Source organism: Saccostrea cucullata, unplaced genomic scaffold, assembly GCF_032062105.1.
Source record: "Saccostrea cucullata isolate Sc308-1 unplaced genomic scaffold, CSIRO_AGI_Scuc_v1 ctg354, whole genome shotgun sequence".
NCBI lineage: Eukaryota > Metazoa > Mollusca > Bivalvia > Ostreida > Ostreidae > Saccostrea > Saccostrea cuccullata.
This window is the reverse complement of record NW_026940030.1, coordinates 226,577-242,786: the sequence shown is the minus strand read 5'-3', so window position 1 is coordinate 242,786 and position 16,210 is coordinate 226,577. Positions and strand designations below refer to the sequence as shown.

The 16,210-nt window shown below is 33.2% G+C and overlaps 1 protein-coding gene across 1 annotated transcript; it reads right to left on the bottom strand.

Annotated features, from left to right (window-relative positions):
- On the bottom strand, positions 1–14,009 carry LOC134254628 (WD repeat-containing protein 17-like). The gene is given in 26 exon segments (XM_062737166.1): positions 1–1,519; positions 2,018–2,207; positions 2,499–2,600; positions 2,721–2,822; positions 3,398–3,500; positions 3,825–3,966; positions 4,187–4,298; positions 4,604–4,740; positions 4,904–5,003; positions 6,423–6,650; positions 6,787–6,851; positions 7,663–7,818; positions 8,596–8,753; positions 8,913–9,014; positions 9,145–9,294; positions 9,600–9,802; positions 10,067–10,145; positions 10,264–10,349; positions 10,736–10,822; positions 10,952–11,034; positions 11,248–11,394; positions 11,524–11,637; positions 11,966–12,261; positions 12,394–12,642; positions 12,858–13,275; positions 13,818–14,009. Coding segments are annotated over 26 exon segments (3,846 nt in total). The 5' UTR covers positions 13,935–14,009; the 3' UTR covers positions 1–1,399.
- Between the last annotated feature and the right edge of the window lie 2,201 nt (positions 14,010–16,210).

Here is a 16,210-nt window from a genome sequence, read left to right as displayed (position 1 = left end):
CAATGGGGAAAATATATAAAAATTTGAGCCATTCAAAAGACTTCGATGAAAATTAGCTTAAATGCTATCAAAATGAATACAGAAAAGTAATGAATTTATTTGCAGTGCCCGTAGACATTGTCTAAATATGATTTCCACAAAATGGACAGCCAATTTTTATGATGCAGGCTGGTTCGTTCAGATAGTTCACTGCATTTTTGAATGTTTTTAAAAGACAAATTCCTTTAATTTTTTTTTTACCTTTTCATTTGCTCTAACTTGGAATTTTATACAATTTGTATATCTAAGATCAAAAAGCCATTGCCTACAAAATTTTTGGACAGCCAGAAAAAAAAATGCATTGGAAAAAATATGTAAATATTCTCTCAACAATGAACACCATTTCATCAGTAGTCCAAATTATTACAGGACCAACATTAATAAATACTGTCTATGTAAATACCGTGCAACTCTTCTAAGCTCAACAGGCAAAAATAATTCTTCTTCAAAACTAGGAACAATGTAAATGGCACTTACAGGTGCATATATGCATGCAGACATCAAATGACACATTGTGCTGAAAAGTGTTAACTTTCCAAAAGCTTTTAAAAACATACTTTAAAAAAAAATTACTGGTAACTCGTCATATTACATGAATATTGACTACATTCTTACCAATATATTTATTATATTTATTAAGTTTTTGAAATACACACCGTCATTTTATTTTACATCATCACCGACAAGAAGACAAATTTATACCTGAATCATAAACATTTCCAGATTAAATGTATATGAAAAACTAATAAAAAATCTCAAGAAGTTATGCACTTTATATGAAATTGGATTTCATCATAAAATGGCAACAACCAGAATTTATATTTCCATTGACAATTCTTTAACATTTTATCAAATTATAAAATCAAATACAAAAACTCTACAGTGCACAGAACAACAGACACTAAATATACTATATTATGCATCAACATTATAACAAAATAATGTGGTACCCTGATAAGATCCTGTTTATTACATCACAAGGGTGAATGAGATCTTTGCTAATGAACTGCAACTTTAAGGAACCTTAATACACATAAGCATACATATTATTGACGTTGAATGTTCTAGACAAATAAATAAATAAATCACATAACTAAATAAAGCTCGTATAATATACCATTATCACAGGTTATATAATGTAGAAAGAACTACTTTCCCATCAATATAAAAAAAAAAAAGTAACTGAAAAAAAAAATAGCATCATCTACTGCAAAACTATTCTGAACACAGTATTAAACTGATAGAATTAAGCTATCAATAACTTTCCACAACTTATCTAGTAGGCAGAAACGAGGTACTGATTTAACTGTTTAAATATTGCAACAGAGCAGGCATTTTGGACATAAGGATTGTTTCTTTCTTAGAAAGGATTAATTCGGAGTCCTGATGCTAATGGAGAAAATGGATTGACTTTGGCCCACATAAGTGCTTCATTGGGTGAAATGGCAGATTTACCGTCTTCTAGAAAATATGACAAACCCTGCAATAAAAAACAACACATACTTGAATATATTTAGTTTTCTGGGATAGTACACTGTAGTGCATTAATTTTACAAAAACTGGAAAAAGTAAGAAATCAGTGTAACTACATATGTACTGTAGATCATTTAATTTTCATAACTTATTTTCTCGAGTTTGTCATTGACTCTTTCTAGGCGACACAAAATTTTCAGGAATTCTGTTAATTGTTCTATATAATCTTTTGGAATACTAATGTACGTAAGAATGAAATTTTCGCAAGCACACTGTCTCAAGTTATTATGCAAAAATACAGTGTTTCCAAATAAAAAGTGATTTACAGTATTGATAATACATGCCTCTCTAACCTGACCTTTCATTTTTTGATCAATTACTGTTATATACCAGTATGGCAAAGCAAGCTTTAGAAGATATATCCAGTTACATTGTGCAATGTACACTTTCATACAAACCTGTACACATTGCTGTGATTACAGTTAATGTAGGCTTTAGTACACACCTGTACTCGTTGCTGTGATATACATGACACATGGACATCTGAATGTGAAGGAAGATGTGAACTGGAGGCACAGTCCTGTCCTACTCGATCTGGGTGATTATCTCCCCCTGACTTCAGTACCAGCTCCTTGTATCGCTGTAGGACATCTGGAGAAGCCATGACTCTTGATAGCTCTATGGGGTCTGGATAACTGGAGCAAGAAAGAAAAGTATTTCTTAGTCTTAGACAATAAAGTAAAATGAATTTGTAAGTTGTAAACAAGGTTTTAACAATTTTCACTTAAAAACATGAAAAAAAGAACAGTCAAACATTATCATTATTGAAATGTTTCTGAATTTAAAATTATCCTAGGGAAGTATTCCACTGCAAGCTTTAAGGTAGTAGATATTGACCAACTATAGCTGCATATAGCATTTCTGCTGATTAGGTATTATTTGACACAATATTAAGTTGACATACATAAGCAGAGATGGATATTCACCTATTAATTTTAGCCATGCATATAGTATTCCAAGCCACCATTTCCTTATCTATGACTTCCTCTGTTATTGGTAGACACAAGCCAGCTTTGCTAATGATATCCCTATAAAGTCAGCAGATTACACTGTTACTGATGCAATACTTTCCATAGATCCAAATTAAATCTTTGTCATGCATTAAGCAAACAAAACAATATTCAAGCTTTACATCATCAAGCATTTACCTGGCATGTTTTAACAATGGCTGTACTATTTCATCATAGCCAAATCTGATGGCCATTAAGGCACCAACATAAGCAGTGAGGCAGAGCAGCTCCATTCTTTGCCTATCAAAAATATAAGATGGTACATTCCAAATACTGATTTCAAGAAGCCAGAAAGTTTTGAGGACCAATGGAGGACCGATAACATTTAACATAACCTAATGATCCAGCTGGTTATCTTTTATACATTGCTCTAATACTGAAACCTGAATCTGAATGGCAGCTTTCTACATTAGTAAAGTACACACTGCAGAATAAAAGATGTCACAAACTGCAATGAATTTTTAGGCCTCATTCAACACATAGGGGCCACAAATTTTTCAGTTCTTAAAAGTCATTTTTCAGTAACGGTTAAAAGGATGCAAGCAATTTATTTGCCTGCTACATTTTCAATTTACACAAAATGTATTTATCTTTTTGTCCATTTTGAATAATTACTGAACCTTTCAGCATCTGTTATAAATGGCTCGACTATAAAGTTCATTCTAGATTATATACACTAAAATTTATTGAAACTGAATTGACTGTCAAGGAAAAATTTCTGAAAATATTGATATAGGGATAGAAATAGTTGACCTCATCTCAAACTTATTTTAAGCATTATTGTTTCAAAGTATTGAAGAAGTAGTAAGACTGACTTGTCTAGCTTTTGTTGCTGTAGTTTGTCTGCCCTGATGGAGGCCAGGAACTGTAAGATAGGGTAGATGTCATCCACTGACCACCTTCCCTTACTCATGGAAGCTGAAATAAGATGAGATTGTTCTATAGATAGTGTGAACCAAATACAATGAACTTATTCTAAGATTTATAGCTAAAATATGTCCATACGACAAAAATGTCTCATTCATGGGGTGTATTTGTATTGCAACATGAAATAATTTAAATATACATTGCTTTCTTTCATCAGAGATAATGGTAAAATATTATCAAACTCTTGAAAATAGGAATAACATTCATATTTTGTCAACCATTAGCTTAGGTAATCATAAAGGGAAGGAATTGAAAGGTCAAAGGTCTTTGGGAAGATTAATATTCAATACATTATAAAAGTTCAACTCTGTATACCTTTGATATACTCTAGTCCTATATCCAGCCCCGTTTCTGGAGTGGATGACACAACATAGAACCTGATACAGTCTACTGGCTTTATCTGATTCTTCAGAGTTTCTGCTTCATGTAAACATTTATCCAGGGGTGGAAGATCTGCCTGCCAACAAGAAAAGGATAATGACTAATTAGTTATGTACTGTTCTACATAAAAAAGTATGACAATACAAAATACAATATTTTCTTTCACAAAAGCTATAAATCAAATCCCAGGACATGCACTTTGGATTTAATACTTTGAAAAAAACCAAAAATACATCAATGTCCAATATTCTCTTCCCTTTTCTCTATTGTATTTTTTTAAGGACTTTATTGAATACCTTTGAATGGAGGTAGTTAATTTCATCAGAACTAGCGGCGCACTTGGCACAACACTTGATCATCAGGTCCCTGTTGTCAGGAATCAGCTTCAGTAGGTCTATAGCCAACTCCCTGTACATAAACATTGTATTGTGAAAAAAAATCAGTAAACAAACACATTTTCTTCTGGAAAAAAAAAACATTACTCATCAAATTCTACTCATCGAAATACACATGAATGCCAAATATTGGCAGTAAACCAAATATGTATCATTTCAAAGGAAAAAAATCATCAAAATATGCCAGAAAATGTTGACATTCTTTCTTGAATTAAGCAATGAGGAATCAATGTTTAGTGTTAGTTCATTCACCTTACTGAAATAACAATGCAGTATTTCTGGCATTCAGCTTTGACAGAAACTAAAAAAAATCTTCACCATTTTCCTATGTGTTCACATCTTCGAGACAAATACTCCAGGGCTTGGTAAGTCTGTTTTGGCACATTACCCAGAACCACACCCACTGATGCTGCTAACTCCAGTTCATGGCCCTGGATCAAACGCTGAACTGCTTGCTGTTTTGAATTTAAAAATTTCAATTAAATTTCATAAATTCTTTTATAATACATGATATTAAATAATTCTACTTCTTACAAATAATATTATTTAAAAAAACAAAACAAAAAAAACCCCCATGAAATTAAGTACAAACTAATATACATGTAAGTTATGACCTACCTGACAATCGTCCACACTGAGATGACAACAGGCAGCTAATACCGGGGATCCTCTATAAAAATACCAATCAGCCAGCTTCTGAACAGCATCTGTCAATAATCTATAATAACGATTTGTCAATGAATTATCTTTTTTAGAAATGCATGTCATTTTACATACATGTACTGTAAATCACTTTTTATTCGCGAGAACTTTATTTTGGCGTAATTACGCGAGACAAAAAATTTAATTCTCATATATAGTATTCCTTAATTATATAGAGCAATAACCACAATTTCAAAATTTTGTCTCGCTAATAAAGAGTCAATGACTATCTCGCGAAAATAAAAAATTAATCTAGAGTATTTCATATCAGATGCCTGCTCTCTTTCAAATTCACTGCCAAAAGTTATTAATACTTAAATTTAAAGATACACCAAAGGCTTTTTTCAAGAATGTTGTCAATTTTGAGATTTTCGGCTAATCACAGGTTTATAATGCATGAAAAATTCTTGCTGATTATTAAATGGTTTACTAATTATCTAACAATTATCAAACATAAACACTACCTCATGTGAATATTCCGTTACATGTATTGAAGCTTCTGATTTGATCTGTGACTGCCTGCTCCTGAAAGGAGCAATAAATCTCTGTGACCACTTGGGGAATTCTTCAATAGCCACACAGAGGTTATCAGTAATTAAACTACAGGGACTCTAGGTTTAGGGAAGGAGATCTAACAGGTCACTAATGACCATGGAATAGGAGGTGGAGCTTAGCTCTTGCCATTTTGCCTAAATCTTTCTGATTCAGTTTTTTTACTTCATTAAAAGCAAAAAAAGAACAGAACCTCCCATTCTTGTGAATATGCATAGGAAATCTCTATAAGTGACAGTGTTTCCAAAGCTGAATCTCCAAGGTGTCATATATTTAGCTTTGGCAGACTTTGATGTGTAATGGGTTTTTGCCCTACTGTAAAGTAATATCAGACAGTTGGTCTCTCTCTTTGAAAGGAAATTATTACCAATTTCTCTGAAAACTGGCCAGAATGCCTCTCAAATGTGTGTTCACAAAACCGTATCTCAGATTTTTGATATCTTGCTCATTCTAATTATTGGGGGAAATGTAGAATTAGGCTAATAAATTGGTAACATTGAAAGACAAATGGATGTAACTTTTGACAAGAAGATTTATCAAAAATCTAGTTTTTAAAGTTCAATCTTTATTACATTGATTTTGACTTTGAGAGGTGGAATACAAAAAAGTTGATTTATAAAATTTAAATGCACTAATATTTACATTAAAAAAATATTAATTTTTTAATGAGATAAAAATTAAAGATTAAATTTAAATCATTAAATAGTGAATTTAACAAGCTTTCAAATGATATATACTTTTAATATGTTATCTTTGTTAATGAAAGAATTACAAGCAAATTAAATTTTGCCCTTTGGAAACCTTTGGTGTATCCTTAACATGCTAACATGATACACCAACTGTTTTAAAAATGTTCTTTTTCAGCTGTAACCTAAGAACTAACTTTTGGTAAGATTTATTTGGTTCTACACCATTGCACAATCCCTTGGAAGGATGATCTGTCTGGGACGCTATATCAAACGTCCCCTCGCAGGCGACTTGAGCTGTTAACACAGCGTCAGAGAGCTGACCCCGAGAACTAGAGAATTCAACAAGGGTCTCTGGGTCTCCAATAGCTGTACAAAAGGGGATTATGTTCTCATCGTCTTCTTTGGATAAAAATTGGGTATACCTGAAAAGATTTTAATTTAAAGAAAAATAAGGTATGGAAAGTCTCAAAAAATAATATAAGTGGGAAACAACCAATCAATGAACTACATGTATTATTTTCATCATGTTCAATACCAATAAACCATGTGACTTTTTACCTTTTTGTAAGAGATCTCCAATATTCTATGGAAACTCCTGGGGAAACTGCAATAGCCCTCTCCCACTACAAAAATTGATGTTTTGGTAGATAATGTTCATAAAAGATAATCATATACTTATGAGTTTTTTTTCCACACTGAAGGAGAATCAATGTAAACACAACAACCAGAAGTCTCTGATAAGACTGTAGCTCTACTGGTCTGTACGTATAACAAAGGAAAAGTAGCACTTGAAATTGAAACTTAGCAACAGGCAGCAATAAATAAAATTATGTATCTTAGTGTTTATTGTGTGCCAAATATTAAAATCAACAAAACTGTAGTATTTTACACAGAGAATTTCTATTTTTAAACATCGTTCATAGAAATAAAACCGATGCACTAATTTATGTATCTAAGTGTAGTTTACTCGTGTGCCAACTTAATTGAAATCAGACAAAAACTGTAGGGGGAGTAGCATTTTAAAGGAATTTCACAAAATTTCTATTTTTAGTAACCATGGCAATACCATTCATCATAATCCAAAATCGATGCACTAATTTATGTATCTTAGTGTAGTCTATTTGTGTGCCAATTTATATTAAAATCAGACCAAAACTGTAGTAGGAGTACCGTTTTAAATGAATTTCACAGAAATTTCTATTTTTAGTAACCATGGCAAAACCGTTCATCGTAATCCAAACTGATGCACTAATTCATGCATCTTAGTGTAGTCTACTTGTGTGCCAAGTTATACTGAAGTCAGACCAAAACTGTAGGAGGAATAGCATTTTAAAAAATTGTTTACAGACAGATGGACAGCTACACAGACGGATGGACGCACTACTATCACATAAGCTCTTCTGATCTCTGACCAGTAGAGTTAAAAATTGTTACTTCTCCCAACTCCACCATAAGTTCACAATATCTTTGTAGATTTCCCAGTCGGATGTGAATTTTAGCAGCCTCTCGGAGTTTTCCTTCTTTTGAAATACTTCCAACACCACCACGAAATGATGACATTTTCACCATTTCTTGCTCTTGAGCTTCTGACTACAATATATATATGCACATTTAATACTTATATTAATAGTAAGCCACTACGTTCATGATTAAATTTTAGTATTTTGTAAAGATTTCCAAAATCAAACACATGTATATGTTTTTATAATTCAGAGTTTTAAGAATGAAAATGCTTTATTTTGAAAATGTTTGTGATTGTCTTGATTTTTTACTTATGTGGCAGATTAGGTTTATTTACATTTTCATAATTATTTCATTTTGATCCTGATGTAAATTACCGATGTTTTATTTGGAAATGCCCACTTTTATCTTTTGGCCAATAAGGTTTTTGACAGTTTCTTTTGTTCTTTTTTTTATATATAAAGCTAAGCAACTATTACATCAGGGAGGGAGACAGCTGGCTTCGCTAGCTACACTCTTCATATACTGGAATTGTCCTTTGTTCGTCTGTCTTAATTAAATTATATTACTTTAGGTTAGACTATATTTGGGTTAAGTAATGCTATATTTGGGTTGGGGAAATAAGGTTTTCATATTGTGTACTATTATAACTGTAAGACTGGTAATAAATTGTAAAGGCGTGTTAATCTTATTTTCTTTTATAGTTCATTACAATTTACAAATATTTCCAAGGTGTAATCTAATGAAGAGGTCTTATATTCAGAAAGTCGTCTCAAAATAAAAAATAAACACAACGCGAAGTACAGGCTATATGAACACCAGACCTGCTACACTTACATCAATAGTATGGCATTCTGATTTCAAACATGTACCAGTACTTTAAATATCAACTAATATTTGACTTACTGCTTTGAATTTTGTCAGATGCTTGACATGCATGATGCCTTTCTTGTATCTCTGAGACAACAGGGAATCATCTAACCCCTTCACCACAGAGACCAGCTCCCACAGGTTATCTGCCCCTGTCGGTGGCTAAAAGAAATAAATGTTTTGTTTTCACAGTTATGCTGTTTACCCACATTACCTACAATAAATACTCACTTGTTCAAACTACAAGTAGTTTTCACTGCATTTGGCTGGTGGAGTAGATCTTTAACATTTATTAGACAATTTTATATCTCCTACATGTAATGTTTATCACTTACACTAAGAGTTTAGGTGGATCTCTCTGTTATTACAAGGAAGACCTGCTTCCATCTCAGCTTTTATATCTCTACTGCCTTTTCCACATAACAGAGGAGGATTTCCAATTGCCATTGCAGAATCTGAAATAAAAATAATAATAAACTCAACTTATTTCAATGCATCTTATTATTTAAGGTGCTATAAAAGTTACACCTTTCATAACTGATATAAATCCTTCACATACTTTATATCTACAACGTTGACATTTACCAGTGGTTCCTAGAACACTTGTCCAGGGTTTCCCGGCCAGAATGCTGAGTTCTATGGGCTGGACTAGAGAGTTGAGTGACCACAGCCTGACAGTGGAATCTCTGGAGGAGGAAGCCATCAGAAACGGTCTCTCAGGGTGACTTGTTAATCCTGTAAAATATACATTACTGTGCCATAAAGCTAGCTTGAATAAATCCTCTTTAAATTTGGCAAAAAAGATTTTCTTCCCATGAAAGCTGTCTTATTTTGTCCAGAAGGCCAAGTTTAGTCAAAATAAGCTTAGCAATAAACAAATGATAAATTTAATAAAAACATAATTTGGGACAGAAAATAAAATTCTTTATTTTATTGCAAAGCCTATCCACAAATCAGGAAAAAAAATCTTGCAAAGAAATTTAGTTTTCATCTTGTTTTCAACAAAGGCAACTTGTTTTCAACAAGGGAAGAAACCTTACCATAGACATCAGCACCATGGTCTAACAGGGTTTCCACACAAGCACCATCCCTGATGTCCCAGATCCTGATTTTGTAATCCCAGCTCCCTGACATCAGAAGGTAAGGGATCTCCCAGTTCCACATGATCCCTCTAACGGGCCCCTCGTGCCCTCGCAAAACTTGGAAGCAGGATTCCTGGGAGTAATCCCATACATGGATTGTACTGCAAAATTCAATGTTTACTTTAAATAAAAAATCCTTACAATGTGCAATCTACAATTTGTATATACAAACTGATACATGTTGATGTACAATATAAACATGTAATCTTCATAAAGATATCTTGCATAATATAACTACTCTACCCTATTAATATACATGTAATATCAAGAAACTAAATTCAGTAAGTTAAGTTATAAAATGTATTACAATTAACAGATGTAACAATAATTGGCCAGGAATAATTTCATCAAAAGAAATATTCTACCAGTCATCGGAGCCACTAGCCAGCATGCCTTCTTTTAATGGAGACCATTTAATGTGGAACACTTTAGCAGTATGACCTGCAAAAAGAAGCAAAATTAAATTGAATTTGCCTTGTAAAAAATCTAACCCCCCCCTCAATCCCATTCCAAAGCTAAAACAATTTTACTCTCTAGCATTTTTACTGTGCATTTAGCATTTAGAAAATCTTTAATGGCTGATCAGTGACAGTGGCTAAATAGTAAATTCTAACTAGTTTATCCTCACATCCAGTGGCCAACATATCTCTAGAAAGAAAAATCTTTAATGGGTAACCATTACAGTAAAATTCAGTGACAGTGGCTAAATTTATCTCTGTAAATCCTACACTAGTTTGGATAACTTTTTTTCACATCCAGTTCTTTGTAAACATCAGAGTCTAATAAACTGTGTCTTAACCTATCGATAATATTTACTGTGCACAAAAATGCATCGTGATGTCATGTCATTTGCTTTTTATCATAGAAAAACTATGCATTGAGACATTATGTTTTATTTACCCCCGACTCAAGTCCTGTGCACGGAAATTTACACCCGACTCTGTAACCGATAGTGTTACAAGCTACATAGGAAAAAATGTTAATTAAACATGTACTTCAGTTTAGGAAATTAAAAACTTTCAGAAGTTTTATACTTATTGTCTGGGCTCCAGTCACAACCATACACAGCCGCTGGGTGTTTGTACTTCTGAATGATATCCCCATTCACTTGTCTGACAATACTTCAGAATAAAAACAAAAAGAACAATTAAAATCCATTAACAAATTCTGACAAATAATTTCAACACAAATGCTTTGATATCTTTCACTAAATAATCCTGTCTTGTTTGAGTTAAGTTTGATTGGCTTACCAATATCCATCTGCTCCTGCTGACATTATGCGCTTGGAATCTTTTTGGTTCCAGGCAACACAAAATATGGCTGTTTTATTTGCCTTCAACGAAAAAAATATCAATCAGTTATTATTAATGTCAAAAACCTTTTTACACTATATCAACTTTATGAAATTCAAGTTCAATGGGATATGCACCTTCCCTAACAAAGGATTTCTAATCCACTTTGCAAACCATTGGCTTATCATGACCATTCATGAAATAACAAGATATTGATTTAATACATGTATGATGTACCAGTAAATGACACTTACATCTTGAAACCTTTGTATGATCCTTCCCTTGCCAATGTCCCAGATGAACATGCCATGTTTAGAGGTACTGGCCACAATACAGTTCAAATCCCCTGGGGCCCAAGACAGGGAGTAAACCACACCCTCATTTCCCGGAGAGCTGTCTACCTAAAAGATGATACAATTATATCAGCAACACAAGCTGAGGAGAAAGGATAATTAGACACTATACTTTCTGCTTACAAACATAAATTCAGAACTGAATCAATTCAGAATTATATGATAATGTGTACTAACTGGATTTAAGGAATTTACGTCCCAAAGTTTGATTGTTCCATCGAAACTACCAGTAGCCAGTATATCTCTGTCGTATGGGCAGAATTTGCAGTCAAATATTGTCTCTATGTGTCCCTGTGACAAAAAAATAAGATGCAATAACTTAATCTGATTCATCAAAATCCATAAAGGTGATGTGCTTGTATCAACTGAATTGGTTTAAATAACCATGAAATAACTTATACAAGCTGCATTTACTGTCAAATATTTTCTCTATGTGTTTCCACGGAATCTCTATTTCTGTGTTCTCTTAATTTGATTCACAAAATCCATATAGCCTAACACGTATATTAGGTTCATTGGACAAATTTTCACAGAAAATTTGTGACAGTGTACAAAGCGTAAATTAATACCACGCGGAAAAAAGTACTTCTACAGTATTTAAAGGTATAGATGTTGAAACCTGTTCCCTGAGGAAATCCCACTTTCTTCCACCTAAATCATACAGTCCTACACCCCCATCTAGGAATGTACACACAATTTTGGCTGGAGGGAGAGCAAACTGGGAGCTTGTAGTGATAGCAGGAGCTAGAGCTGGGCTATTGGATGATAACTGACCATCCTTTACTTCTTTTTTCTTTGTTCGATGCTCAACACTTATGGTCTGAAAGGCATGAATCCCTGTCTTCTTAATTCTAATATTTTCCACAGGTGTTGATTTTGACACATTCCAGATTCTCAGAATTCCACTTTTGACATCTGAAATGGAAGTGAAAATTTTAATAAAAAGCACACATTTGACAGACCTCAAATATTGTAAATCAAAATATAATCTTTTGTAATCCCCCCCCCCCCCCGGAAAAAAAGTGGTCGTTGAATTTGAGGACTCACCCCCTGTTACAAACATCCCAGGAGCCCCAGAAATCCAGGCCAGGGTGTGGACATTTGCTGCTACACTGGGCATTTTGAACTCTGTAATGATAGTCCCTGACACAGTGTCTATCAGCCTCACAGGATTATACGTGTTTGTCATGATTAGATAATCCGCTGACAGGGGGTCCCACTCAAGGGCAGTAACTGGGTCATCCTCTTCCTCCTCAACACTCTCGGGCCGACATATTCCCTTCTGACTTTTACCTCCTGCAAATTTCAACGCAAAATATCTAAAAGTTCTTTTTGTCTGTTAAAAATGCTCCCCCCTTTTTCTTTTATTACAAAAAGAACACATATTCATTGATTATTATTTTTTCAATTGCTCCTCTCCTTTTTGCAATGAAAGAAATATAATGAAACCCAAAATAAGAATACAAGCTGTTTTAGTAGAGAAATGTCTACAACCTAGCTAGTGAACCTACCTATATTGCAAACTGATATACTCCCATCCATATGACCAAAAGCAATTCTACTGGAATTTTTGGGATGCCACCTAAACTGACAAACATGAGAACTGAATCCAGATGCCTCCTTGAATGTCTGGAGTTTTTGTTCATTTTGATAGTCCCACACATAGAACGGTCCCGTTCCCTGAATAAAACACACAACATCGCTGAACTTCAGATTCGTCCATCCAACAGCTTTTGGTGCATCTCTAGTGGTCACAGACATTTTTGCTGTCACTTGCTGTTTTGCAATATTCCAGACAATGACCTGTTTATCCATGCCAGTTGTAACAATCAAATCTGGATTTGTTGGATGAAATTTGACACAGTTGATGGTCTTTGTGTGCTCAGACATGATGGAGATTAAGCGAAATTCATTAAATTTTCTATCCAGCTGAAAAATACAAGTAGTGAATGTTGTTGTCATCACTAAATCTTTAGCTCAAACTCTATCTTAAAAAAAAGACAAAATAATATATATACATGTTCTTTAGATCACCAAATTCCATGTCACCTTGCTTTTGTAAGATGTTTACTGTATTTTCAAGCAAGAAAAATTTCCAATTTCATTATTATTGTAATACTACTAATATTCAATAATATAAACGTACGAGCAAAGAAAATTTTGCCATTATTAACTTTCGACATAATTGAACAGCAACTGTAAAATACTTTTTATTAGCTTGAACTTTATAATTATTTTTGTGTCATAACACGAGAGAAAGCGCTTGTGGAAATGAAATTCTTGCACATAATAGTATTCCATAAGATTTTATGAGGCAATAACCACAATTCGTGAAATTTTTTTCTTGTTATAAAGAGTTAATAAGTATCTCACCAAAATAAGGTGTCATGAAAATTCAGTGATCTACAGTACATGGTATACTTTAACATTGCTAGCAATAACTCATCCAAATTGAATGATCCTGGCATTACCTGATAGATGTACATAGCCAGAGTGGCGCAGTATACAAAGCGGTCCCCACTGGTTGCCACCACATCATTGTTCCACGGCTGACAACCGGCCGGCAACAATCCCACCTGTCTCACCATATTCACTGTCTAGTGTCTAGACAACTGTCTAATGTATAGACAACTGTCTAGTGTGGCAACATTCAGCTCAACTGAATCTTCTGTGGACAAAATACAGCAGGTGTGAAATACATCTTATTATGCTTTTAAATACTAAGAGACAGGCCAATTAAATTCCTCGTAGAAGAAACTTCTGTTCATTTCAAATTTAAAAAAAAAGAAACTGATTAATAGAGCAATGCTACAAAGACTGAACTCTGTATTTTATCATACTAGTACATGTACCTTACTTAATTAGAATGTCAGAGGGAAAAAAAGAAAATTAATAATAAATGTGGTAGAATTAACGAGGAGATTTCATGTTTGCTAGTCATGCATTATGGAGATCCTGCATTATTCTGTATCATCTAATACATGTAATTAAATCTGATAATACAAGCAGTTTCATTGATTTTGTTTAAGGGTACATTCTTCAGGTTTTGCTAATTAGCAGTCATAAAAGTAACAGAAAATGCTCACAAAAATGTCACTTTATTAACAAAATAATTTAATAAATCATCATTACATAAATACATTTTAGTACAATATTGGAATTTTTTTTTAGTTTTGAATCAATTGTGCACTTTCTAATTAACAAGAGGCCCTGGGGCCCTAATTATCATCTGAGTATAATGTACATGTATTATGTAACACTAAATGTAAAGATCCATAAATTGAAATTACAACTGTAGTATAAAATAAAATAAGTTGATGAATGAAACTTTGTTGGAAAAACCCAGGAGCATAGAGGATTTTCTAAGAATGAATGTATTTTCAAGAGAATCCAATCTAGAATTCCATCATAAGCACTTGGTTTAATTTCAGTAGCAGAAAAGGATTCACAAACAGGAATAATGCATGTTTACTATATAATCAATGGAGCAACTCCTGCATCCCAAAGAAACTTTGACCCCAGGGCCATACATTTAACATTTAACAATACTGGAATCTATTGAACATCATAACTGTGCAGTTGGTTTATCTGAAAATAAAATTCAAAATTTTTGAAGAGGCGCCCTTGTTCATCATAACTATGCACTAACTGTGGTTTCATTGTTAATAATAATATATGTGATTACACCCCTTTTTTCCCAACAAGTTGACTTTACAAAAATTGTTTTTCATCATTTAAGGAATCCAAAGTTTCTGATGAGACTAGAGCTCCACTGGACCATGGTTTGTAGTACTTTGTACTTCGAACAAAGCAAGAGAAAAGTAGCACTTGGATTTTGAAAGTATGCAACAACAATAAATAGATCTATGTATCTTAGTATAGTCTACTTGTGTGCCAAATTATACTGAAATCAGACAAAAAACTACAGGAGGACTAGCATTTCAAAATTATTTCACAGAAATTACTAATTTTGTTCCCATGGCAACACCATTCATCGCAATCCAAAACCTGTAAAAATGATTCTGTATTATAGTGTAGTCTACTTGTGTGCCAACTGCCAAGTCATATTAAAATCAAACCAAAACAGTGAAAACTGTTAGAGTAGCGTATTGAAAAGTGTTTACAGAGAGGCAAACAGCTAACATGGCTAAACAGATAGACAGACGGACAGACAACAGACACCTTACTATTGCATAAGCTCTTCTTTTCTCTGACCAGTGAAGCTTAAAAGAAGAATGAAATTCTTTATAGATAATTACTTAACATTTTTGAGTCAATTAAATTGTTAAAATATTCTGCACAGAGATATAAACAAACAACATGTAGATCTGACGAGATGGAGCATTTACCAAGCAGTGGTTATATACCAAAGGATGATCATAAGATGTAAATCCATGTATGTAAACAATTTGTTATTCTCAAACATTTATGTAATATTTCCAACACCAATTATCACCTGTCCTATAAAAAAAAACAATTGCTAGTACCGGTAAATGATAAAATGTCAATATTAGAAATAAGTATTAAATACTCTCTGTTCATAACAGGCTTAAATCATACAAATCATAAAATTAACAAATCCTTGTTTGACTTTCATTTAGAAACATATCTACATACTAGTATGTATTTTGTTATACAGGAGATCAGTTAACAGATAATAATATGTATACAATGTTGGTTGCAAATGCTCTGCGTTTTGAAGACCTTTGCAGATTTTTTGTTGTTTACAACTAAAATCTCCTGAAATCTATATGTACTTGTATTTTTACGTCATGTTGTATTATTTATTATTGTACAATGATTTCATTATTGTATTATTGTGAACATGCTTATAGGGCCCCGAGGAAGACTAGTGCATTGCACT